General features: G+C 46.0%; 1 protein-coding gene across 4 annotated transcripts in view; it reads right to left on the bottom strand.

The window, feature by feature from the left end:
- PIR (pirin) overlaps window positions 1–26472 on the bottom strand; it is an 89761-nt gene that overhangs the window by 55472 nt on the left and 7817 nt on the right. For all 4 annotated transcript variants that reach the window (XM_047075922.1, XM_047075923.1, XM_047075924.1 and 1 more), the window contains exons 3-5: window positions 26259–26351; window positions 10182–10265; window positions 6742–6948 (exon numbers count right to left, since the gene is read on the bottom strand). In XM_047075922.1, the coding sequence (XP_046931878.1) occupies window positions 6742–6948; window positions 10182–10265; window positions 26259–26351 (384 nt within the window). The remainder of the gene's footprint in view (window positions 1–6741; window positions 6949–10181; window positions 10266–26258; window positions 26352–26472) is intronic.

The raw sequence follows: 26472 nt of genomic DNA on the forward strand, positions 1-26472 counted from the left end.
ATAGCATCTAATTAAACATGGACAATAATAAAAAAAAATAATCAGTGGAAACAAAAACTAGAGGAAAATAAAGACCTTTATAAGAAAGGAACATAAAATTACATGATTAAAAAGCTTCAGATTCCTAAAATGGTCAAATCATATTAGGTTTCCAGAAACTGCTTCAGAGACATAATGGCCATCCATTTTTTTTTACATGTCCACTTAGTGTTCAATGTAATGTTGGACATTACAGTATTTTTCTTAGCTCTTTCTTTTATATCTATCCCTATTTTTTTCTTACAGTGAGAACCTTGACTCCTCAAAATATTATCAAGTTAACTCATTTGTTTTATTTCAATATATGCGAAAAATTTTAAATTATAATGCCAACACTAACAATAAACTATGGAGTCAAGTTTAAAATCTCTGTGCCTTTTTTTGTCTTTAGAAAGTACATTCCACTGAAAATGTATCAGAGACCTATGGTTAAAAGCCCTTAAAGTAAATACTTTCTCTGTGTGGTTATGTTGCTGGTATCTTTACACAAATTTTAAGGTCTTCATCTATTTCTGTTCGGTTTTGATTTTAAGATGTGGGTTTTGTTTTCCTTTTCTGGTTTGACTGGTTATTTTAAATGTGTAATCATATACAGCTTTCAAAACTGAAAAGAAAAAGACATGGAGAGAAGGGTCAGGTCCGTCCTTATCCCCCAGCCCCATCCCAAAAGGAACGGTTTTTAAGTATCCAGTTTTCAAGCCGATCACAGAGCGCTCTGACTTATGGATCAAATGAGTGAACAGAGAAGGCTTCGGAAGGGACGATTCCTTTCTGGGCAAGTGTCTTTTCCGTCTGCTCACTCTCTGTGGCAGCTAAAGCCTGTTCTCTCACGTTCCCTTTGTCAGAAACACACCATGCCACGTACCACCTCTGCGATCAGGAGAATATTCGTCATTCTTTTTCCATCTGCGCCCATGAACCTGGTGGAATACTTCAAAGGCAAAAAAAAAAGAAAAGAAAAGAAAAGAGAAAAGAAAAGAAAAGAAAAGAAAAGAAAAGAGAAAAGAAAAGAAAAGAGAAAAGAAAAGAAAAGAAAAGAAAAGAAAAGAAAAGAAAAGAGTGGGCCCGTGCCACCTGTTTCCATGATTTAATAGTGTTTTAAATGCTACTTTGAGAAGCCGTTCTGAGCTGAGGAAGGAAGGAGAGGCCAGCTCTCCCCACATCACAAAGTGAACAGAGGCAAACTCAGAAGAGAAGAGGGGCAGGGGGAGTGGAGACCTGGGGGAGGGGGGTCAACCATAAAGTCAGCAAGATCCATTGAAATGTGCCAGATGTAATCAGAGAGTTCAAATTATCCCTGAAATAGAGAAATAGGTGCAATGAAAAAATGTTCTAAGTTTACTATCCAGTATTATGATTGCCCAAAACCCACACCTGTTTGGATGTGCTATCACAGTACTTCCCTGAAAGCCACGTAAACTACACACACACACATACATACACACACACACACACACACACACACATACACACACACACACACACACACACACACACTTTTTAATCAAACTAAGGTAGAAGGGATACTAACAAAATTGTATACTGGTGATGAAGTATTTCAAATGACATTAGGCCCTTAAGGTTTCCCAGATGAAAACCAAAGCTGGCAAATGGGGTGGGTGGCTCTTTCTAGCTCTGGTGTCGGAAGAAGTGTGTGTGTGCATCAGTGGCCGGGTACACAGCCTAAAAACCCCCATCGGCTCTCTGCATTGGAGGTAAGAATCAGACTTGGTTATAAGTCATATGCCAAGCCACAACCAACACAGGCTGATTAGTGGGCAGGTTGCTCTTTTGTGGAGAGACTTGCCCAAGGGACACGGGATCTTCCAATGCCTGCCGGGGCGAAACTGAAGCCAAAAAGGGGGCAGGTATCACAACAGGGTTACAGTGAAATCTGGGAAGTATGTCTCCCTACTAGAGATCAAACCACACCTTGAAACCCCACAGGAAAGGTGCTAAAGGAAGAAGACACGTGCCTGTGGACCCCTAAGCCTCCACACCTCTGCTCATCATTGTTGTCACTGCTCGAATTTAAGAGACCTGCAGGGAACAATGTGGGTCTTGCAAAACAGCCTAGTATTCACGTTTAAAGACAAAATATATACTTTTTTCTTTCCCTACTTCCTAATCCCTTAGTTTAAAAATACAATTTAGCTATTTTTACTGTTGTCTCAACTTTTTAGTTAGCTCATATTAAGTTTATTGCAATCATTCTTAATCCCTAATTTTCCACCTTCTTACTACTTCACCCATTTCTCATATTCCAGCATTCATTTACATTCTAACGATTTCACTTACGCACCCAGAAAATGTTTATTGTCTCGTATGTATCAGGCAGTGTGTCAGGTGTTGGGGCACAGTGGTAAGATCTCAGCGAATTACAGGACATGCTCGGTCAACTCTTTTTGGAAAGTGAATTTTGAAAATTTTGCTCATCGTCCAACACATGCATATACAATCTGTCCGTCAAAAGGAAGATCCTTGGGGCACCTGGGTGGTTCAGTCGGTTAAGCATCCGACACTGGTTCAGATCACGATCTCACAGTTCCTGGGTTCGAGCCCAGAGTAGGTAGGGCTCTGTGCTGACAGCTCAGAACACAGAGCCTGCTTCTGATTCTATGTCTCCCTCTCTCTCTGCCCCTCCCCTGCTTGTGCAATGTCTCTAAAATAAATAAACTTAAAAAAATTTTTTAAATAAAAAAGAAGATCCTTTCTGTCATGTCTGTAGGCCACATGAACACAGTACAAAGCTTTGGCAAGTAAGAGCCGTAACCACTTAGAGCTTATTCTGCACCGGGTATTGTTCTAAGTTCTTGACATATATTAACCAATTTAATCCTCTCGAGCCATTTTACAGTTGAGAACACTTGGGCCCAGCAAGCCTAAGTGACGTTTCTAAAGTTACACAGTAGTGGAGCTGGCCTTGACCGCAGGCAGTCTGGCTCCCGATTGCCATTTTTCTGACCCCAGTGGGGCTGAGGCCTCCTTAAGGTCTGCTTTCCACACAATGGAATTTACAACAGCAGGAGGCAAGTAGAGGCATTTGTGGCAGAAATTATATTCCAATAAACACGGCTCATGGCTCATCCTGATAAGGATGGAATGGGCTTTGGAGAATTTCATACGGTCATGAAAATAAACATGTGATTTTGACCTTCCAGAAGTGACAAACTATTCAAAGTATCCCATTTTTATCTTTTCCTCGTTTCTTCAGCCTTCACTTTAGATGGTGATGTCCTGGCAGAATTTGGCTCAAAACTGGCAGTGGCTTCCCAACCTTAAGTGCAGAGACACATACAACCTGGGAATAGGGACACGTCTACCTTTCAAACTAAAAAAAAAAAAAAAAAAAAAAAAAAAGACAGTTGCGCTGCTTACAAAAGCTTATAGCATCCTGCACAAAACTCCCTCACCTTTTTCACGCATGTCGCAACCCAAGTCCAGAAAGGTTAAGTAAGGTTTGCCAAAAGCCACAGAGCTGAACCTTAGTATCTTCTCTAGGCACATAATCAACCTGTTCTTCCTGATGAGTCAACTCCTGCGTCTTGGGTCCCACGGTCATTACAGGTATTACAAACGGTGGTCCCTAGACCACAGCATTGGCATCATCTGGGAGCTGGTTCACAATGAAGACTCGGGCCTCACCCGCACCTGCTGAATCAGGTGATCCACATGAATAAAGCTGGAAAGGGGCTGGGACGGTCACTAATTCCGTTTTCTAGATATCGTAGTTACAGGAGAGGAGCTGTTGTGGACTAGAAACACATCAATCTCTTGAAAGGTATTTTCCCAGCCTCACCTTGTAACCGAGCTTAAAATTATCTTCCCGATGCAAAACAATCTGCAGTTTGATTTAAGGTACATGTAGGCTTTTTAAGGCTCAGTCTTTCCTTGGTGAGCCGATATTAAGGCTGCAGATGTACAAAACTACGTTTCTTAGGAGACCCAAAAAGAAATGGCCAATAGTCCCACCATCTTTACAATGACTCATGCTGGTATCTTTTCTTCAGAGCGGGCTGACGGTCTTTCCCGAATCCCAGCAAGCCTCTTTAGCACAGACAGCAAACATAAATCTCAGCCCAGCTCCTGCCCCAGTTAACATGAAGTAATCAAATAGTAACAGCTACCGCTTACATGGTGCTTACGATGTGTCTGGTGCTGTCATGATAGATTAAATAGATCAAAAGCTCACTGAATCTTCACAGCAACCCTATGTTACGGAGGAGTACAGCGACGCAGAGAGGTTAAGCGGCTTACCCAAAGCCACACAGCTAATTCATGGCGCGGATTCGAATTCAGGCTGTCTCCAGAGGCCATGCTGGTGACCAGAGCACCACGCTGCCTCTCAAGATTCAAATTAATGCTGCCCAAGGTTCCAAGAGTCCCTTATTAAGACGCTCTCATGATAAAGACTGATCTTTTACTTAGGAGAATGTAGTTCACTTCCGAGACCTTATTCGACAAAACGGAAAAGAGGGAGGCCGGCAGCGCTACAAAGACGCGATTTTACAAAGCTAAAACATTACCTCTGGTCTCTCATTCTTGGTGGTGATTGCAAGACCAGGCGGTCTGCTGCACGGAAGTACTTTAAAACGTCCTTCTGCCTGTGATTGGAACCGGCTCCAACATTAAAACTGCATCATGTTTGCATTAATAAGAAGCAGTTGTGAACTCTAAGGATTCGTGATATTGCCGGCTTTGCTTATCTATCAAATCTGTGGTCTAATTTCTCTTTTTTAGCTGCAGACAGCTCTTTTTCTAAATGAAATCTTAAGGACGATTGCAATATACGTGACTGCACAAGACCTTGTGCTTTGGCGAGAGTGAAGAGGGAAAATGATCTCGACCTCCACCCTCCACCTCGGCGTCCCCTGAAGGCGTGTCCCTAGAACTCTAGAGTCCCGGACACGCAGAATGAAAACTGCCACAGGCATCAGAAGGAGCCGCTTAGCATGTGCCCTATTCCAGCTCTCCTTAGGCCTCCCCGCCTGACCCCACACACGACGACGTCGTTCGCCTTCTACCGGGAAGACTGCACAGCACCTGAATTCTGCTGTGGAGCTTAAGGGAAGAAAAGTCTTGATGCACATTTGAACAGGGCACTGTCCAGCGTTTGGCAAAACAGAAATGGGTCACAGAAACACAAGGAAGGGTCACATTTCCAACCACAAAGTAAGCCACAGGCGTGCTAGGGGTATAAACAGTCAGATATATATATGCTCAATGGAGAGCAAATTTTGATTTTTGTTCTTCGGTTACTTCTGTCTGCCCTGGAAACACAAATCAAAGTGACACAACCGACAATCCTGACCAACCTGTTCACCACAACACGGATCTCCGAGTGGCTGGCTAGTCACCACTGCCGAGCCATTATCCTTGTGGGCGCATATAAACAAAACTGAAATGTAGGAAAGGTAGTATTTAAGGTAGTTTGAAGCGCTGACCGCCCACAGGGAGAATGGCAAAGTGGTTCCCAATATGGTGGCATTTGTGGAACCAGATGTCAGAACCTTCAGATCCCCCAGGAACCCTGTGAACCATTTCCAGCCGCTCCCGGGCCCAAACTCAATGGCCATTAAGTAATGCCTTTGAGTAAGAGAACATGAAAGCCCAGCTCCCTTGCCCAGGGTGGGTCAGGACAACTTTGAGGCAGACTGAACCTTCCAGAGTCCCTGTCCTCTTTGGGACTTTGCCTGACTCTTGCTTGGCTCCCTTCCCTGTCCTGGTTCCTTCTTCTGTTCTCCTAGGGACACTTCGTTTATAATCACTTGCACATGAATTCCCATCTCAGGGTCTGCCTCTGGGAAACGCCACCTAAGAGACCACACCACCCAGCTCACTACCCAGCTGGCCGTCACCGTGAATCACGTGGCCTCCCCAGTGGTGGCTCTGGCATGCAGTTAATTAACACAGTATCTGCCACACCCTTTTCCTACTACAAGTGTGTCCAGAATCTTTAGCCTAAATTGATCTTATTTGATTGAAAGGGTGGGGCCCTAAACCTAAATATTATACAGTCTCAGTTGAGAAGAAGGTATAGGGCATGGCACGTTTGGGTTAAATAAATGTTACATTAAAAAAAAACAAAACCTTCCCATGATGCAGTAGTGTGTTTCCCTCACCAAGCTGGGCATAAATGCTTTAAATAAATCTGTGGAGAGTGGAGTTTGTCTCTCAAAAGTCACAGACTTGCAGTACCGAGGAGCTATAAAACCGTACTAGAGGTGAAAGGTGAGAACTCGCACATGTGTTAAGACAGACCTTAAAAGCTTTTTATAAAGAAAAAAATGTTATTTTTTGAGAGAGCACAAGAAGGGGTGGGGCTGGGGGGGTGGGGGACAGAGGATCTGAAGCGGGCTCTGTACTGACAGCAGCAAGCCTGATGCGGGGCTCAAACTCACCAACCTCGAGATCATGACCTGAACCAAAGTCGGATGCTCAACCGGGCACCCCCAAAGTTGCTTTCTGACCAGATTTTTTCCATGAGCTTACTTTCTTGTAATTCTCCTCACTCTGTGGGTTTGCACGTGGCAAAAAATGTGTGGGTTCCCTTGGGTTCCACTTATTCTGAGACCTGTGAAGCAAGCCCACCCTGTGGGATGTGAACCGTGATCGACCCAGGGGGATGCGGTGACCCGGATGGGGCCGGCCTCCCGTCACTGCACACCTGAGCTTCCACAGACACGTGACAGCGCGGCTCACCTTTATTCCCAGGGCTTCTCCAGAAATGACAGCAACTGTCACGCCATCCTTACTGGGTTTAGGGATTTCTTTACTTTTCAGTTCCTGGTACTGAGGCTCCACCATCTTCTCCGAGCTTCTCAAATTAACCCACAGCTGTAGGCCGTGGGCTGGCTCCTCCGAGCAAGGCATCTCCGCGTGCAGAATGCCCCGGCCCGCGGTCATCCACTGCAAAGGGGAGACCCCCGAGAAGGAAATGTCACCCGGCCTCTAAGGAGCCTGCGGGGGGGGGGGGGGCAGTTAGGTCATGGGGACGACGCAAGGCACCTTACAGGTGCCGCTTTCGGAGTCCCTGGGCGTCGTGAGGAGTAACCAGGCGACAGTGACCATTGCTGAAGCCTTTTCCGGGATTCCAAAAGCTTCCCAACCTTCCTCACTTAAATTCAAAGCGTCAGCTCTGAAATTCACACAAATGGAAGAATCTTCTCTTTGGGATCCCCGAGTCTTCGACTGAGCTCTGGGATGGGGGGGGAGCTGCAGGCAGAGGGCACACCGGGGTGCACTCTGGGTAGACACACCTTAAGTGAAAAATAAGACCCCATCGGGCTGCGGGAGAAGCCAAGCGGCGCTGCGGTTAGGGCGGAGGCCCCGGCCGGTCCGACACGGAGCGCCGGCACTGGGGGAGCCTGCACAATCGTCCCAAACCCAGAAGAGGCAAGCGGGCTTTGCTGTCCCCACACCGGCAGACCGTGAGCCGAGGGCCACCCTCCCTCCGTAGGGAGAAGCGCCCGGGGAGAGGCGCTTCCTGCGGCAGAGGGCAGTGCCTGGCACGGGCTGCAGCTGGGAGCCGTCACGCCAGTACTCGCGGCAGCGGGAGGCCACTCGCGCGGGCCCGCCGCCGCGTGCGTGGGGGCCTACGGCTGCGTGGGGGGGCGAGGGGGCCTGCCGCGACGCGCGGAGGCTCCCGGCATGCGCTGCGCCGCGGCAGGTGGCTCGCGGCTGCCCGCTCGGTTCCGGTCAGGGAGCCCTCGCGGCGTGGAGAGACGCCCGTCGCCTCCGCTGTCGTGCAGAGTCTTCCAGCGTTTGTCCGTTTCTTTACTGAGAGCACGTCAGGGGCCAACCCGAGACGCCAACCTGGGCATCTGGGGATGAAGGGATGGAACGTGGCCGACAGGTTTCCTGCCTGTCTTAGCTTGCGTCCGGCCACAGAAATCCTGACAAAAGGCCTTAAGGCCAAGTATTTATGGGGGGGAGGGGGGGGGGGTTGCTGCAGGAAGCACGGTCGACGTGGGAAACAGCGAGCTAGGCAGGAGAGAAGGGTGTGAATGAGCAGGGGACATCTGTGGGCACCTGGGGCTCGGCCCCACCGCGAGCGGGGCAGACCGGTGCACACAGGGGTGGGGGAGGCGAGCCGTCTACCCCCCAACTCCCGACCCTCTTGGACAACAGTTCCTCGGGGGGTGTTTAATCCCCAGCACGCCCGGCTGCCGAGAAAGCCCTCAGGCAGAGCAGCGGCACGGGAGACGGGCGGCCACGCACACTCATGGGGGCTGTTTTCCCTGGCCTCAGGCGGGCCAGACGGCGAGGATGCAGGCCGTCGACAGCGTCTTCCAGACGGCCACGGTGGGGGAGACAACTCCATAAACAATCAAATAATCGCCGGCATATGCTTGCACCTGGGGCACTGGGGGGCACGTGTGTGAGAGCACGTGGAATGGCCTGCCTGTTCCAGGCAGCTCGGCCGAGGGTGCAAGCTTCCGGCCGAGACCCGGACAGGGAGCGAGAAGTGACCAGGGTTAGGGGGAGAGGGAGGTATTCCACACAAGGGGAACGGCACGCGGAAAGGCTCTGGGGCAAGAAGGAGCAGGATCAGCCCCAACCTGCAAGCAGGCCGGGACACATCTAGATTGATTTCCATCTTCCATTTGAGAAGACCGATTAAACTTAGCCCAGGGGTCTGCAGACTACAGCGCAGGGGCCAAACCCAGCGGGCCACTTGGATCCCTATGTTCAGTTTTCCTGGCGCACAGACGTGCCTGCTCACGGACGTGCTGCCTGTCTGCTTTTGTGCCGTAAAGGCGGAGTTGAGGAGCTGCCACACGTCGGGCACTATGACCACAAAGCCTAAAACATCGCCACCTGGTCATTAGAGAAAGCAGCTGCTGCCCCCCGCTCTAAGGCAGTGAGGGAGATCTCCGTGCCCTTCGTGCCGCACGGCTTCCATCTGACGGCAGCCGGTGCTGGTCCTCAGGGATGTGTCCTGCTGCTTGCTTTCCTGTTTCGTTTATAGCTCAGCTCTCCATATTTTCGATCTACTTTTTGTACCTTCTTCATCCTTTTTTAGGCACAACCTAGTTTGGCAGCAACTTTCTTAATACGGCCCACCTATCGGATTTGGAGGGGGGGAGAACAGATTTCCCTTTTTCTTTTTTATTTTGAGAGAGCGCGAGAGAGCGAGCACAGGCACATGCAGAGGAGGGGCAGAGAGAGAATTCCAAGCAGCCTCCACACTGTCAGCGCAGAGCCCAGTGTGGGCTCGATCTCACGAACCATGAGATCATGACCTGAGCTGAAATCAAGAGTCAGACACTTAACTGACTGAGCCACCGAGGCACCCCCAGATTCCTCTTTTCAACCTCACCATTTACTAGCTCTGATGCCATGGGCATCTCTTTTTTTTAACATCAGTAAATCCCCACTCTCTCATTTTAAAAATGAGGTAAAAAGAATACTTACCTTAGAGAGATTATGTGTATGAAACTGCTTTCAATTTCATGTTCATGAAACACCACGATGCAAATATCTGCAGTTATCACTCCACGAGATATGTAAATAACCCCAGAAAGTTCCTGACACAGAGTTCAGACTTACAAACCCAGCAAAGAACACCCAAGCATTCCCTGGAGATTGAAACGTGTCTCAAACAAGCCCAGGATGGCGGCAAGGTTTGGGTCATCGTCTTAAGTGACACCACCGACCCCTGCGAACAAGTTGGCAGATAAACAGTGCAATGTTGCAAACGCAGCAGAAAGGTCTAGAAAGATGACAACTGAAACTGGTATGCCGACTTTGGCAATGGGGACATCATGCGTGACCACTGTCTGAACGGCTTCGGCAGGGGTCTGGGTGGAGGTTGTGAGGCCAGCACTGATTTCAGTGAGTGAAGGATAAAATGGATGAGGAGGTTAAGATAATCATTCTTGATTATGCTTTGGAGAAACTTAAGAGAAGGACTAGTTGGGAGCTAAAAAGTGATTGAGGGGGGTCAAGGAAAGCTTGAGAGAAGAATACAAGACACCTGTGCAGGTTTCTAGGCTAAGTGGAAGGATCCACAGAAAGGAAGAGGTCAAAAATACACAAGAGACGGGGAGGAAAGCATGAATGTACTAGAAGTGGGTGAAACGAAGCATGTACTCCCACAGATGATTAAACCACCAGCAGTTCCATGTCCTTGGCCATACCTGCAGGTCTCCTGGGTTCATCTGACCAACATGTCCACAGAAGTCTTCATGGGCCATGCTGCCCCCTTCCAGGAGGTAAGATACCTTTGAGAAAACAAGCAGAAGAAAAAGTAGGTGTTTGGCCAGCTGTGAAGAACTGTTCACTTTTTCCACAGAAAATGTGGTGAGGAAAGTGTCAGGAGCAACGAAGACAGTAGGGCGAGCTGAGGGAATGAATCTCAGTGAAAGGGCCGTGCTAGCCCATACGACGCCTTTGAGAGAGGGGGGGAGGGAGGGAGAATCCCAAGCAGGCTCCACACTGTCGGTGCAGAGCCCGACACCAGGCTCGATCTCACGGTTTGTGAGATCACGGCCTGAGCCGAAATCAAGAGTTGGACGCTTAACTGACCGAGCCACCCAGGTGCCCCAAATTCATATACGTTAAAGTCAACTTTTCTAGGGGCATGTCCATGCTAAGAACAGAAAGAAATTCTGTATTGTTCAATAGAGTAGCCATTAGCCACTAGCCACGTGTGGCCGTTGAAATTTAAATCAATTAAAGTGAACGAAAATTAAAAATTCATGGGCCGCCTGGGTGGCTCAGTCGGTTGAGTGTCAGGCCTCGGCTCAGGTCACGATCTCACAGTTCGTGAGTTCGAGCCCCGTGTCGGGTCTGTGCTGACGGCTCGGGGCCTAGAGCCTGCTTCCGATTCTGTGTCTCCCTCTCGCTCTGCTCCTTCCCTGCTCACACACTGTTTCCCTCTCAAAAATAAATACAGATTAAACAAAAATTAAAAAAAAATTCAGCTCCTCAGTTGTACTAGCCACATTTCAAGGCCAAATCCCTGCCTCTCCCCTTCCTTTTTGGTAATCAGCCTGCCCACAGAAAGCAAGTGCCTCTGGGAGGGGCCAGCCCTCATGGCAGTGGCCTTCAGGGGTCCAGCACAGCCAGTGAGATCTGAATAAAGTCTGCCTAAGTTTTGCATACAATATTTGGAAGCCCAGATGCATGTAGAGAGAAGCCACACTCTCCAATATCAGCTATCTCGGAAACAAAGTGTTTTTCGTGTGTCTGCCATCTTTCTCTTTCATCTTCTCAAATGGCTCAGAATTCATGCTGGGAAAACAGGCCATCATTTATTATGCTTCCTCATACCCCAAACTAAGGGCAATTAAAGACCCGACACTGTGAAGCTGCTGAAATCTTATAGTGTAGCCTTACAATAAACCCCCTTCTTCTTGAACCAGCTTCGTTGGATGCCACTTCCTGAAACTAAAGACTTATCGGGCACTTAACGACAATAGAAATCAGGGCTGGTTGACATGAGGACTCTCCACATGTCATCCTGCCGAGCGATGACAATGAGGTACACTGTGTACAGAATGGCCTCAGCAGGTGACAGGCAGATGGCTACAGAAATTGGAGGTTCTAGGTTGTGATGGTCAACGTGACTGGGCTAAGAGACACCCAGATACATAGTAAAATACCACTTCTGGGTGCATCTGTGAAGGTGTTTCTGGAAGAGAGTAGCATGTGAATCGGTAGCCCGAGTGAGGAACATTGCCGTCCCCAGTGCGGGTGGGCGTCATCCAATTTGCTGGGGGCCCAAAGAGAACAAAAGAAGGGTGAATTCTTCCTCTCTCTTCTTCAGCTGGAACATCCGTCTTCTGTCCTCAGACATCGGAGCTCCTGCTTCTTGGCCTTGGGACGCTGAGACTTCACACCAGCAGCAACCCCTGTCCCATCTCCCATTCCCCTGTTCCCCGCCCCGGGCCCTGCCCCCAGTTCTCAGACTTGGGCCTCAGACTAAATTATACTACCAGCTTTCCTAGCTCTCCAGTTTGCAGAGGGCAGATGATTATGAGACTTCTCCACCTGCATAACCGCGTGAGCCAGCTCCTATAATAAACCCCCTCTTGTACATCTCTATACATCCTAGTGGTTGTTTCTCTGGAGAACCCTGACTAGATTCCTACTCTCAAACCCCCACAGGGCAACTTGCTATACTAAATGGCAACAGTGCAACATTGGCACAGGATGAGAAGAGGCCCATTTGCGTGGAGAATTTATATGATGACAGCAATTCCAAATCAGGGGAGCAGGGGCGCATTTTTCAATAAACAGTATTGGAACAAAGGACTGACCATATGAGAAAAGAGAGTAAGCCCCGCCCCCACATATGGAAACATGTTCCAAATGGACAAAGATTTAAATGTTAAAAATAGGCTTCTGAGATTTAAATCTAAGAAGGCAACAAGAATACAAAATGTCAGCACAAACCTATCTTTGGAATGTTTATTATAATAGCAAAAAGACAGGAGAACATTCTGCAACTGTTAAAAAGTGATGGAGATGTCTATTCACCGACACAGAAAAATGAGATACTATTTAATCAAAGCAAGTAGGTTACTGAACAGGAATTTTACTTAAAGGGGTCACATGCAATGTTGAGTTTAAATGGGTTCATTTAAATAGGGGCGCCTGGGTGGCGCAGTCGGTTAAGCGTCCGACTTCAGCCAGGTCACGATCTCGCGGTCCGTGAGTTCGAGCCCCGCATCGGGCTCTGGGCTGATGGCTCGGAGCCTGGAGCCTGTTTCCGATTCTGTGTCTCCCTCTCTCTCTGCCCCTCCCCCGTTCACGCTCTGTCTCTCTCTGTCCCAAAAAAAATAAATAAACGTAGAAAAAAAAAAAAAAAAAAATTTAAATAAAATCATACCCCATCATGTTAGGATGCACCTGGAGATGCCCGGATGAACACACCAAAACGTGGACAGAGGTCATCTCCAGATGGTGGAATTGCAAACACATTTTATTATCCCCTTCCCACTTTTCTGACAGTTTGGGTTTTCCACAATGAGTCGTTTACTTTTTTATAATGGAAAACACTTTTTTATTTTACGAAAATATAAAGATATTACCACTGATCAGTGAACAAAAAGAAGTGATATGCTTTATTCTGCAGAGAAGCTGGTGACTATTTGTTCCCTCTTTGGGCGAACCGGGGCTGGCCAAGAAGGCAGTGAGACAGAAGGGAAAACACAGAGAATCGGAAGAATAGCGCCATCCTATGGAAGAGAACAATGTAGCTAGCTCTGACTTTCATATGTTACCACGCAGAAAAGACCTGGGACTCCTATAGAGGCCAAAACAGGAATGAAGGACTTAGGACCTCATACAAAGCTTAAACATTAACAAGGGGAGGGGTGCCTGGGTGGCTCACTTAGTTAAGCGTCAGACTTCAGCTCAGGCCACGATCTCAGATCACGAGTTTGAGAGCCCCACACCGGGCTCTCTGCTGTCACCACGGAGCCTGCTGCAGATCCTCTGTCCTGTCCCTATCTCTGCCCCTCCCCTGCCTGTGCTCACCCTCGCTCTGTCTCTCTGAAAAATAAACTCAAAAAAAGCATTGATGAAGAGAAATAAAAAGCTTCCAAATCTCAAACAACCAAACTAGAAGAAACAGTGTCTAGAATTGCTTTCCTTTTCCTGTTATGCATACATGTTTAATTAAAATAACTGCATAACAAAGGCAATTCTCATTCTCTTTGGCCTCAAGCTCTGGGTTCTCAAAGGAGTCTCTTTCAAATCGTATTCTTTCCATCCCCAAAGATTTTTCAATTATCCAAGCCTAGGGACTTTCAAGTTGTTAATCATCTAAAAATACGTCAGGCAACTTTAAAAAGTAAATTGTAGTGAGCATGACTCATTTAAAGATGAAAATTATGTGGACACCAAGAGAGGGGTGTGTGTGTGTGTGTGTGTGTGTGTGTGTGTGTGTTGCAAGTTTTATTTTAGAAAGCGATGCCAACACTGTTTCTCAAAGACTGAGAATTTACCCCATTCTCTGGTAATACAAAAGTAAACATCATTTCTCCCATTCTAAGTACTATAAAATCTGAATTAGAGAAGTCTGGTTAATGAGGCTTTACTGAGCCCATAATGCCTACCTTTTACTTCTTAAAGCAAAAAACCATACTTTTTGCCGTTGGGAGGAAAGAAAAATCGGAAACCAAGGACCCTTTATTTATGATTATCTTTGATTTATTTCTTTGTCCTAAGTGCTGTAAATGCCACACTGAGATCTCAAGTTTAAACGAATTCCTGCGCAGGATTTTTCTAAACGCAAGCAGTGCTCTGAGAGTCGACACGATCCAGATGATTTTTTAGGACGTCACATAATCGCAAACACCTGGAGAACGGCCGTGGGTGGCTGACGGAATTGGGGGCGTTATGTTTAAACTCAAGAGTTGCGTGTGTCTAATTAAGAAATCTGTAATCAGAAACAGGTGTTTTCTGCAAGAGGGTCCATGCTGCCTGATCCGGCTCCGTCCTTTCCTCCTTCTTCGTCCTCCACTTTCCATGGGTCTTCACCGAACACCTCTGCTTCCTCGTCGGTTCTTACCTCTTCGTGTGTTTGTATATTTGGAAGGAGAGAAACAAAAAGCCAAAGCAGGAACGAAAGAAAAGTGGCACTTGCGATGTGAAATTGAAGCAAGGTGTACCTCCAGGAGCTATAAATTAATCCTGCAGAATCACAGCACAAGATACCATAAAGTTTGTTTCTTTCTGGTATTTAAGGAGGAGGAGTGTGCTGACCTCAATGTTTCTAGATGCAAGACTTTTTCTTTAAAGCAAAAAGTTGACGTTATAGGTAAAACTATATTTTCTTTTAATTTCCAGGTGCCCCAAATGGTGGCTGTTTTTCTATTGGTAGCTGAGTAGGAAAAAGAGAAAAACAAAACACAAACATGAATTGAGGTCACGGCTGTTACCAGAGGCCAGCAAGGAACGTATTGCATAACAGAAGCGGCTAGTGGGTCTTCAAGGATTCTTCAAGGATAGAAACGTAATGTTTGAACCCATGCAGTTAAGGACCCAAGTTATTTTACAAAAATGTTTTAATTAGTTGCATAAATCACTGAGAATTCTCAAATATCACCGCACTAAATAAGCCCATCCAATCTCGACCCCACATAAACACCTTGGTAAGTGCCAGAAGGCAGCTTGAACAAAAAAGGAAAAGATAACCAACATGGTTTTTGGGTATTTGGCCAAATATTTTAAAGGCTCTCCTGGGGCCTGCCTTGCCATTTCCTGCCACAACCCTGCCTGGGGGCCAATGCTGGGGGGGGGGGAAAGGGGGCGCTCTGGCCCTGAAGGCGTGGCCCAGCCTCTGGGAACCACTCAGGCTCCCCCGAGGGAGTCTCGGGTTTGTCACTTACTAGGTGTGAAATGTGGGGCAAGTCCTTTAACTTCAGGAGGCCCGGTTTCCTCAAGTACAATGTGGACAGAGGAGATGAGCTCACCAAGCGTGGGGAGTTCTCAACGAGGTAATGAGTGCAAAAGTTCCTGGCACATATCAAGTGTTCGGTAAGTTCTAGAACTGGCACTCCTGCCACACTTCCACGGGCAGAGATCCCACTCGGGGGTCTTCCCTCTTGCTTCCTGGAATGTATTTCTCCCGATAGTCTCGTGGCTCGTTTCCTCACTTTGTTCAGGCCTCTGTTCAAACATCACTGCCTAAGAGGGGACACCCCCCACCAGCCCATCACATTGGTCGGTCTATTCTTTATCCTCTGCTGGTTTGTTCCTTCTCCCTAGCTTCTTCCCAGTGGGACCCTACAATATAGAATTACTTAGTTGTTCATTGCCTTCCCTAAGAAAGGGTAACCTCCCTGCCATCTTGGCGGCAACAGACGTGTTGTGAGGTCTGACGGGAGTTGCAAAAACAGCCAGGGCTGCCAGCTGCGAGGACTTCAGGCGAACTGGCCACCTCTGGCAAAGAAGAGGGTCTTTGTGCTGCTGTACGCAAAGATGACAACGGGCCTCGTGGTTCCTGGGTGAGGTGGAGAAGAGGTGGGGGGGCGGGGCGGGGGACAGGCAGCCACAGGTTCCTGACAGGACGTGCTCCCAGGGTCCTTCCTTGGTGTGGACGTGGGAGAGTTCCACCCAACAATGGCTAACTACAGCGAAAAGAACTGATTTAAAGGCAACTTTCCTTTTATATTTTTCTGTTGCTCCCGTTCTCAAAAGTCTCCAAAATGCACTCATTTTCCTTTCCCTAGGAGTAAAATTTCTGACGCGCACATCAAGGTTCTTTAACAATCATTTCCTGAATCTAACTACTCAGGTGAGCTGAATCGCAGGCTTCCTCAGAACCTTCCAGCTGCTTCTAGGACCCCAGGGCCAGGAATGCCCTTTCTCTTCAAACCCCACTCAGGATTCAACCTTTCGTGGAGTCTCTTCAGTCAAACTACCGCTGGCTCCTCGTGTAATCATCAGGCTAACACCACCTACATCTCTTAAAACTGTGGTCAAGCAGGGTGCCTGGGTGGCTCAGTCGGTTAAGTGTCCGACTTCCGCTCAGGTTGCCATCTCATGGTTTGTGGGTTCGAGCCCACATCGGGCTCTGTGCAGACAGCTCCGAGCCTGGAGCCTGCTTCGGATTCTGTGTCTCCCTCTCTCTGTGCCCCTCCCCTGCTCATGCCCTGTCTCTCTCTCACTCTCAAAAATAAATAAGCATTTAAAAAATTAAGAAGAAAAACTGTGGTCAAGGTGTTCACGTCGTTCGTTTTACTTCCTGTGTCATATTGAAGGGGCCTCCAGGGAATGGTTTGCCGACTTCTATGATCACCCAAATTTCCCACAGGCAAAAGCCTAGTGTCTGCAGCCAGGGCGAGAGTGGGTCGTTGGAAGTATTGCTGCTTAAGAGTGCCCTCTGCTGATCCTAACGATGTGTGCACGCTGTTTTTGTCCTACCAGACCTCACCGGAACAGGGAGGGGGCTCTCTAACAGAGCCACTGAGAACCACGCATGTCTTCTAGCACGGGCATGGGGTCTCTGCTTCAGGACCGTGTGTCCCTGTGGCAGGCTGCCATCTAGACGTCAAGGGACCAGCTGTGTTGTGGTGTAGAGGGAAGTTTTCTGCTCACACGGTCTCTAGTCGAAAGCTGTCAAGACAGACAGCTAACAATGAAGGTTTGGCGCTCACAGAACTCTTGCCAAGTTAGGCTTAAGGGATGCACCTCTTGGTTTACTATTTTGTTAAGATTTCATTACGTTGAATTTAATTAAGCAGCTGACATCTTTTGTTCGGTGCATTACTCTTATTCTGATTCAATTCACTGCAAGGATTTAACTTCTCAAATTTTTGGCTAACGTGTTCATTGTCCTTGAGGTTTTTGGGCCACAGGTTCTGGACTTCAAGAAGCAATAAAACATTTTATAATAAGGGGGTCTGATATAGGGATGTCATTTTTTATCTTTTGTCTTTTTTAAATTTTTTTAAATGTATATTTATTTTTGAGAGAGGCACAGAGTGTGAGCAGGGGAGGGGCAGAGAGAGAGGGAGACACAGAATCTGAAGCAGGCTCCAAGCTCCGAGCTGTCAGCACAGAGCCCAACGCGGGGCTGGAACTCACAAACTGTGAGATCACGACCTGAGCTGAAGTCAGACGCTCAACCAACTGAGCCACCCAGGTGCCCCTATCTTTTGTCTTTTTAAATAAACTTTTCATTTGGGGGTAATTTTAAATCTCTCTCTCTCTTTTTTTTTTTTTTTGCTTTCATTGCAGCTTGCACAAGGGAAAATGTCATCAGAAACTCATAAACAGGAAGTTAGAAAGCCTCCAGAAGGAACATACTTCCCTACCTTCAGGAAGCCACCACTCTAGCAGGGGAAACACTACTAAAACATGCAGGTAAGAGAAGTGAATACTAAAAAGAAGTACAATTAGTCCCCAAGGAAACACAGAAGATTCATTCTGATGAGCAAGAATCTGAAGGAATGGGGGCATCACTCATGGAGGAGGCAGCCCCCCAATGATTTTAAAATGTCTCGTTACTTTAAAATGTCTTCTTAACAGCTGTGTAGTATCCTTGTATGGATGCGTGTATTTAAACCACTGGGGTGGGTGGGGCAAAAAAGTAGAGAAGGAGGAAAAGAATTTTGTGGGTTGTACTAAAAGGCCATGAGCAATGAAAGCAGGATTTTGTTAATTATCACATTATGACTAGATCATGAGTGGTCTCGTGGCTACAAGAAGTTAAATGATTGTGCTTAAACATGCAGGCAGTTAACCAACCTAATCCATTTCCTCATTGCACCGATGTTCAGAGAGATAAGAGCATTACTTCGCACTTACAGGTGGGAGATTCGGATCCCTGAACCACGAAAGCATTGGGCCCCACAGTAAGTAACAGAAAGACCGTGCGGTGTCCACAGCTGGAGACCTGTGTCACAGGGGGTGTCATTTCTAATGTTTTTAACTTGACAACGTCTCGCAACAACATCAGATGTATAGAAAGGGAACTCGGTTCCAGAAGGAGTGGTGGCGTGGAAGACTGGACACATGTGGGCCCGGGATCAGATGGGCCTGCCCAATCCTGCCCTACATGGGCTGTGTGACCTTGATGGGTCACCGCTTCCCTGCGCCTCTGTTTCCTCATCTGTAAAATGGGGGAGCTGACAATTCCTACTTTTCAGGATTGCTGTGAAGCTTACAAGTAAGGTATAGAAGGCATGTGAAACTAGGGGCGCCTGGGTGGCTCAGTCGGTTAAGAAGGCATGTGAAACTTCTCATAAAACTGGTAGCCGATGCGGCATGGCAAATTTCCTTTAGGTTTAGTCCTATAGGGTCAGGCATTTCATTTTAAGAGTGTCTACTGAGGCAGAACTCTGAAGCAGCTTTGCTAATAGTGTTGAAGATTTTTGCGAGAAGCTTTTTATCACGTCATGGCCTATGTTCGTTTACTCTGGACTTAATTTTAGTCTCACTTAAAAAGCGTTATTTGGCGACATAAAAGGACATTTAATGACTGGTTTACACTCTTTATCACACCCCCTCCTCCAAGGAGGAGAATTCTAGGAATGTTCTCTGCCTATAATCGTCATAGGGTAGGAGTGGGACAGAGGGGGAAGTCTGCTGGGAATTTATTTGGAAAACTTTTGAAAAACAGTTAACTGCTACTTTCCTTCGTGTGACCTATGCTTCCTGACATGGACCTGGGTTGAATTCTATGCTGCAGGACGCTCAGCTGCAACCCTGGCCTCTACTCACTAGATGGCACTAGCGCCCTCCAGATGGTATGATCAGAAATTGCCACACTGACCCCCTGTAGGCAAAGGCACCCCCAGATGAGAACCACTGGCATAGACACTCTAAAATCCAGACTTTTTTTAAAAACGTTTATTTATTTTTGAGACAGAGCGAGAGACAGAGTGCAAGAGGAGGAGGGACAGACAGAGGGAGACAGAGAGTCCGAAGCAGGCTCCAGGCTCCAAGCTGTCAGCACAGAGCCCGACGTGGGGCTCGAACTCTCGAACTGTGAGATCATGACCTGGGCTGAAGTCGGCAGCTCGACTGACTGAGCCAGCCAGGCGCCCCATTGAGATCATTTAGGCATACCCTAGAATCAAGGCATAAGTAAGAACACCCCAAATGCCCATCGACAGACAACTGGATAAACAAAATGTGGCATATCCATATGATGGACAATTATTCAGCCATTAAAAGGAATGAAGTTCTGACATGTTACAACTTGGATGAGCCCTGAGAACTTTTGCTAAGTGAAAGGAACCAGACACAAAAGACCAACACAGGATTCCTTTTATATGAAATGTTCAGAACAGGCAAATCCCCAGAGACAGACAGTATGGTTGCCAGAGCCTGGGGGAAGAAGAAAATGGGGAGTGACTTTGAGTAAGTATGGGCTCTCTTTTGGGGTTGATGAAACTGTTCTGGAATCAGAGGTGACAGTTGCACAATATTGTGAAAATACTAAAAACCACCAAATATTTTTTAAAAACTTTGTGAATATGTATTTGTATCTGCCATTATATGCTTGTTTTCTAAGCACCGTCTTTTGGACAGTGTAATGTGAATTCTGGAATTTTCTCTGAATCAATGTAGTATGTAGAAGTAATCACTCAGTAAAATAGCCCATCTTTCCCCACAGTACAACTGAAAATAAACTATTTTTTTTAAAGAATAAAGGTATAGCCTTTGCTTTGTATACAAATCCTACACTATGCCATAATAATTCTGTCACTTTCCAACTGTCGTGGAGATTATTCTATATTAGAACATATCAAGCTGTGGCATTCTTCTTAACAGCTGTGTAGTATCCTTGTATGGATGCGTGTGTTTAAACCACTAGTTCTCTGCTGGGGGTCATTTGGTAGCCCTTGTCCTCCAAAGCAGACGGTTGGCAATATCTGGAGACACTTTTTGTTGTCACCCCTGGCGGTAGGGGGGCGCTACTAGCATCTAGTGAGTAGAGGACAGGAAAGCTGCTTAACATCCTACAGTGCACAGGACCACCCCACCGGAAAGAATTCTCCTCCCAAAATGTTAATAATGCCCAGGTTGAGAGATTGGCTCAACTTTTAAAAAATGGAATAAACAGGGGCACCTGGGTGGCTCAGTCGGTTGGGCATCCGACTTCAGCTCAGGTCATATCTCACAGTTCGTGATTTCAAGCCCTGCATCGGGCTCTGTGCTGACAGCTCAGAGCCTGGAACCTGCTTCGGATTCTGTGCCTCCCTCTCTCTCGGCCCCTTCCCCACTTGCGCTCTTTTTCCCTGTCTCTCAAAAATAGATATTTTAAAAATTCTTTTAAAAAAATTAAAAAATGGAATAAACATTTGTATAGTGAGCCTTTATTCTTACTTTGGTTTCTTTTTTTTTCCCCCAGAAAAGTATTGAGATTTCTAGAAGTAGGTTAAATGGGTTAAAGGAGAACGCCTTTTTCCTCTGAGGTACATGGGGCTCCTGTTGCTACAATGAAGGGGGTATTTCCTCCATTCTATCTGGTTATTGCTTTCCTGCAGGGAAGTGGGTGATTTTTGCATATTTATTTTAAATTCAGCAAGTTACTAAGAAGTTTTGGTTGATACTCTTAGCACAGTGGTGCCAAAGGGGTCTTGGGAGTGAGGATGGCTTTCTATAATCTGTTGCGCCTCAACTCCAAACCATGCCAAATATACAAGCTACAACCTCCAAGCCTGCGCCATAAGCCCAGCTTCTGGAAACGTCCTGTGCCCTCCCTCCTCCTCCAGTCACGCCACCGCCCAGAGCTGGATGCAGTCACTGTGGGGTTTGCTTTTGTTAGCATAGTCCCACAAAGAAATAATTTTTCCTCCTCCTCTCCAACAGCTGTAACTCATATTAGTAGCTTCGAACTTTCCGGGGCGATATTAAATCATAATGGCGCTGGTAGACATTCTTGTCTTTTTGTTCCCTCAAATTAACAGGATTATGTCTAATATCTCAGTGTTAGATGTGACATGGGAAGTTCACCGAACAATAGTCTTCATGATACTGAGAAAGTATCCCTCTTTCCCAGTTTTCCTAGAGTATTTTTTTCTTTCCAAAATGGGTTTTGATTTTTTTATTTGTTTTAAGAGAGAGAGAGAGCACATGTGCGGAAGCAAGCAGGGGAGGGGCAGAGAGAAAGGGGGAGAGAGAGAATCCCAAGCAGGCTCCACACTGTCAGCATGGACAAAGCCCGACGCGGGGCTCGAACTCATGAATTGTGAGATGATGACCTGAGCCAAGATCAAGAGTCGGAGGCTTAACCGACTGAGCCACCCAGGTGCCCCATGTGTTTGATTTCGATCAGGCTTCCTTTTTACCCCCAGCTTTGATTCAACAATGGGATAGTGTGGTTTTGAGAGTACACAGCAAAGTAGGAAAAACAGGCTGTGTGGGAGACGGGGGTTTGATTCCAGCTGTGAGTTTTCGGTGTGAATCACCAGCACCCTTCCCTCCCTCTCCAGGATATGGTGCGGGCAGTACATGCAAAGGCTGCTGGCCACCGTCCAGGAAATAGGAGTGTGGCTTTTCTGATGGGCACACCCTTGGAAACAGGACGGGTTTGTTCTCCTGAACAAAGTCAGAGAACCTGCTGAGGCTTGTAGTGAAAAACCTGGGGGGAAAAAACACTTCTAAGCCCAACTAAGAGCATAATAGACACCATCATCCTTAAATGTCCCTGACACATGATGATTTACTCCTAACTGTTCTTAAATGTAACCAAGCAGAAGTGACCGGGGACTTTCAGTGCTAAAACCAGGAAAGTCCCAAAGCTATAATTTAAACGATGATTTTGAAAGGCATACAACACGCTTCTTCTCAGAACAGGCGAAGAGAAGAGTTCATCAACAGCGTGCTGAACTTGAAGGGCTTCTTTCTCCAGCTCAACTCAACTTTGGCAGGGCATGGGTTCTTCAGTTGGTTCTGTTTCCCAGAAACCAGAGTTGCCCTAAGCAACTCAAGCTATTAGGCCTGACCAGAAATAGGTAAATACAAAAAGTTTCCACCCTTTACCACCCAGGCCTTTTGAAAACAATGCTTCCCAGAGGCCTAACTCCTGGCAGGAAACACTGACTGCATTTTCCCCTTCTTCTTGTGACCTCCAGCTGTAGCTCCTTCTCCAGGGCATTCCTGCTCCCTCAATTCTCCGGCAAATTTTCCACGGAAAATATACAGTTCTCCAAACCATTAAGTAGAAAACAACAACAACCGCTATAAATGGGTCCTCGCTCTTTCCCATCTGGTAGAATTATAGTACTTCCGGTTTGGAAGATCAACTAGATCATCTTAATGTGCTCACCAACCCCTCGGGGCTGTTGCTGAAATACGCCGTTGCGTGGGTCCCACTTCAGGTGATCGGAATTTTCTAGGATAATATTCTCCACATTTCTTTGATCACGTATCACTATTAGCTACAAAAAAAAAATGTGAGCATGCACTCATAATGCATATATCTATTTAGGCTGTGTATTCCCGGGATAGTACAACGTAATTTCATTTTTATTTTAACAAATTAATGGAAACCGGCACAGCACTGACTCATGTGGCACACAGCCTATTTTGAGGACCACTGATCCTGAAAACGCACCCATTATGTTAGCATTCAGCGAATGCTTGTATTTCTCCAGGCATAAGAAAATCACTCTGATTCAGGAAGCCTATTCTATGTTTTATATGTATATTATAACACATATAATAAACATATATATGTATATATATATATATATAACATGTTATTACAAAGGTCTTCCTTCTATTGGTTTGTATCTATGCTTCGCATCCAAAGGTTTACCTTTGTGGGCATGCAAAATAAGCCTAATCCCTCTTAACACTACTGCAACTCCTATACCTGAAAACGGCCGGATTTCCTTGATAGACAAGAAGCTTCTCTAACACAGTAAGGATCCCAGCAACCCAACAGAAAAAAATAAGCCAAGGATATAAATATGTAAGGTAAACAAATACTTAAAAATGAAAACAAAAACATAACCTCGCTCAGCTAGGAAAAGGGAAACTTAAAACCACGCTGAAGTATTCTCTTTCATTTATCAAAATGGCAAAGAGCTGGAACAGCGGGATCAGCCTGTGATGTTGGTGTTGCTGAGGGAAGCCTGGCACCCCCACACGCTGCTGTGCTAACGTTGATTGGTACAACCTCCATGGCAGGTGCCTGATGAAGCCATTCAAGAGTCGTTGTTTGAATACTGGGAAAATGCTAACCTTATAATGGTAAATGAAAAAAAAAGAAAGAAAGAAAACAGCACAATACCAGAAAAAATATACTAGAAGGAAATTTATCCAAACAATAACGGTATGTATTTCTGGATGGTAAGACAACATAACAAATGATTGGTTTTGTTGTTGTTGTTGTTTAGTTTTTTGAGAGACAGAGAGGGAGACAGAGATAGAGAAGGGCAGAGGGAGAGAGAGAGAATCCCAAGCAGGCTCCACACTCAGCTCGGAGCCCAGTGTGGGGCCCGATCCCATGACCTACACTGAAATCAAGAGTCAGACACTCAACCGACTGAGTCACCCAAGCACCCTTCTAGTTCTGTTCTTTATACTAATTAGCCTTTTCAAAATTTATACCAAGCCTGTAGAAAATGCACCAGGGAGGAGATGATGAGAGCCTATCAGGGGGCCTGGTTCTGAACTGCAGACTCTTAACGTCCACATTAAGAGACAGAAGAATGCTTGCCTTGCCTACACGCCTGGGAAAAACCGATACAGTTGATTCTGGGTATTCCAGGTAGTTATGTTCTATAAAGTTGCCATGACCATCGGATTCACAAACGCTGAACTGCTGCTCTTGGGGAAATACAGGGCCTGGTCCCTTTGAGCCTCTAACCCATTTTCATCAACCGATCAACATTGAACCTTGTTTTATGTGTGCTTCTGTTTAAAGACATCTCACGAGTAGGTGAATTCGTGAATACAGGATCCGCAAATAATGAGTAATGGCTGCAATTATAACTCTGCTTTTAGGGAAAATTCTTACTCAAAAGTAAAGGGCCAAATCCCAATATTCAACAGCTGAACGCCTTTGCAGGTGAAAGTTGAGCACCTTAAAATTTATAAATTGCAATTTATAAAGGAAATTAAGTTTCCTTTCCATAACAGAAAGGAAAGCGATGCGTGTCATGATTCATTTTATTTAATACATTCACTGTGTTAGCAAAAACTCTATTATCCAATTAAATTCAGCCAGTAGTTACTGAGCATCCCCACCTGCAGAACATGGTGATGTGTGGGATTATGTCAGCTGAAGCAATTTACAGTCCTCTTGGCCACGGGCGGGGAGGTTGAGGCCAATTCCTAACTCCAATACACAACAGACAGAATGTGATCGAGGTCACCATAGAGGTCTAACGCGCATGAGACTAGTAAAAATAGAATACTATGGGGACCAAATGAAGGAGAGAGTGTACCCTCTTGGGACTGTCTTATAAAAGCTGGTGGAGAGAATGGCATCTAAAAAGACCTTGAGGGACTGGTACAATGGTAACTGGAGCTGTGCGATGGGAGTGATGAGAACATCCTGGTACCAGAAGCAGAGGAGAATAGTGGGGACATGTGTTCTGGAAACCATCAGAATCCAGCATGGGTGTAGGATAAGTGAAAGGAATGGCTTCCATTACTGCTGTAAGGCAAGACACAATGCCCCCAAAGTGCTAACAGAGAACTGGACGGCCAATGACTAAGTGGGGAACGGAAACCGGTCCAACCACCTTGAGCCTTCATATTGTTTCCAGAATCTTCTTGGTTAACTCAACCTTTACATGGCAGTGGTTAACTCCTTAGCAGTCCATCTTTCACCTCCTTAACCAGAATGCAAACTGGAAGCAAGCAGGGGACCAAGCCTCCTGCTTCCTTAGCCTCTGTCCCTCTGCCCACCACCCACTCCCCAACACAACACACACACATCTAACCTACAAAGGATTGCCCAACACCAATGTCGGCATGTCACCAGTCTTTAGCAAGTATTTACTCATTCGGTAATTGGCTTTGACAAACACAAGTGAGCCCTGGTCTTCTTCCTAATACAGGTTCTTCTCACGGAGCAGATGGCTACATTTTCTCGGTAACTGTCCCTGCATTTTCCCAGAACATACGTATACGTACGTGTAGAGAATGAGAATCTTTTAAAGTGCCACCACATTGCATCATACATTTTTGTCTCTTTATCTAACTAAAACTGAAAACAAGTGTTCAGCAGAATGTCTGCAAATCTTAGAGTTAAATTTTTAAATGTACAGGTATGACCTTAAAATTCTAATTTTTAGGCTATGTTGTATTTCAGCCCCTTGATTCTAGAATTCCTTAGAACTGAATTGAAATACTAATAGTGTTCTTGGATTGTCTTTGGAGTTTTAAATATTACATGAGATTAAACATTTCTGAATTTTCTTGAAGAAAAACAAGTTTTCTACATAAAATTATTTAAATCACACCTTAAATTGTTTCTTCTCTCACAAATTATTTTAATTACATAAATATTTGAAGAAGCCAATCCTTACTCTTTATCAACTGCACAAATAAAAATGTCTCCAGTGGCACAAATTCAAAGAACATTAAAAACAGCAAATATTTAAATCTGAATATACTTCATGTAAAGTATATGGCTTCCCAGAGTAGCCAGTCCATAGCTAAGACCTCCAGAATGAATTTAACTATTATTCATTGTTTCGAACTCTGAATTTTCTATTAGGAGTGATCGCTCAATTTAATTACGGAAGCAAATTTAAAAATACACACTTTTGCAGTCAAATTATTTTACTTACTGTCTCAAAACCTCGATGCGGGTGATCAGGAAATCCACCTGGTCTACCTCCTTTAAATTCGTCAAACAGTAAAAATGGGTCCAGATTTTTCAACTGAAATAAAAATTAAATCCAACAGATTAGACATGCCTTTTAAACCACACTACTGGGGGCTATCTTCATGGACAGATCTAGCGAAACTCACTGAAAACAACGTAGCTGATGAGAATCTTGA

The sequence above is a fragment of the Lynx rufus genome, unplaced genomic scaffold, assembly GCF_022079265.1.
Source record: "Lynx rufus isolate CCGP_SWC_20201006 ecotype Redwood Valley unplaced genomic scaffold, mLynRuf1.p SCAF_14, whole genome shotgun sequence".
Lineage (NCBI taxonomy): Eukaryota > Metazoa > Chordata > Mammalia > Carnivora > Felidae > Lynx > Lynx rufus.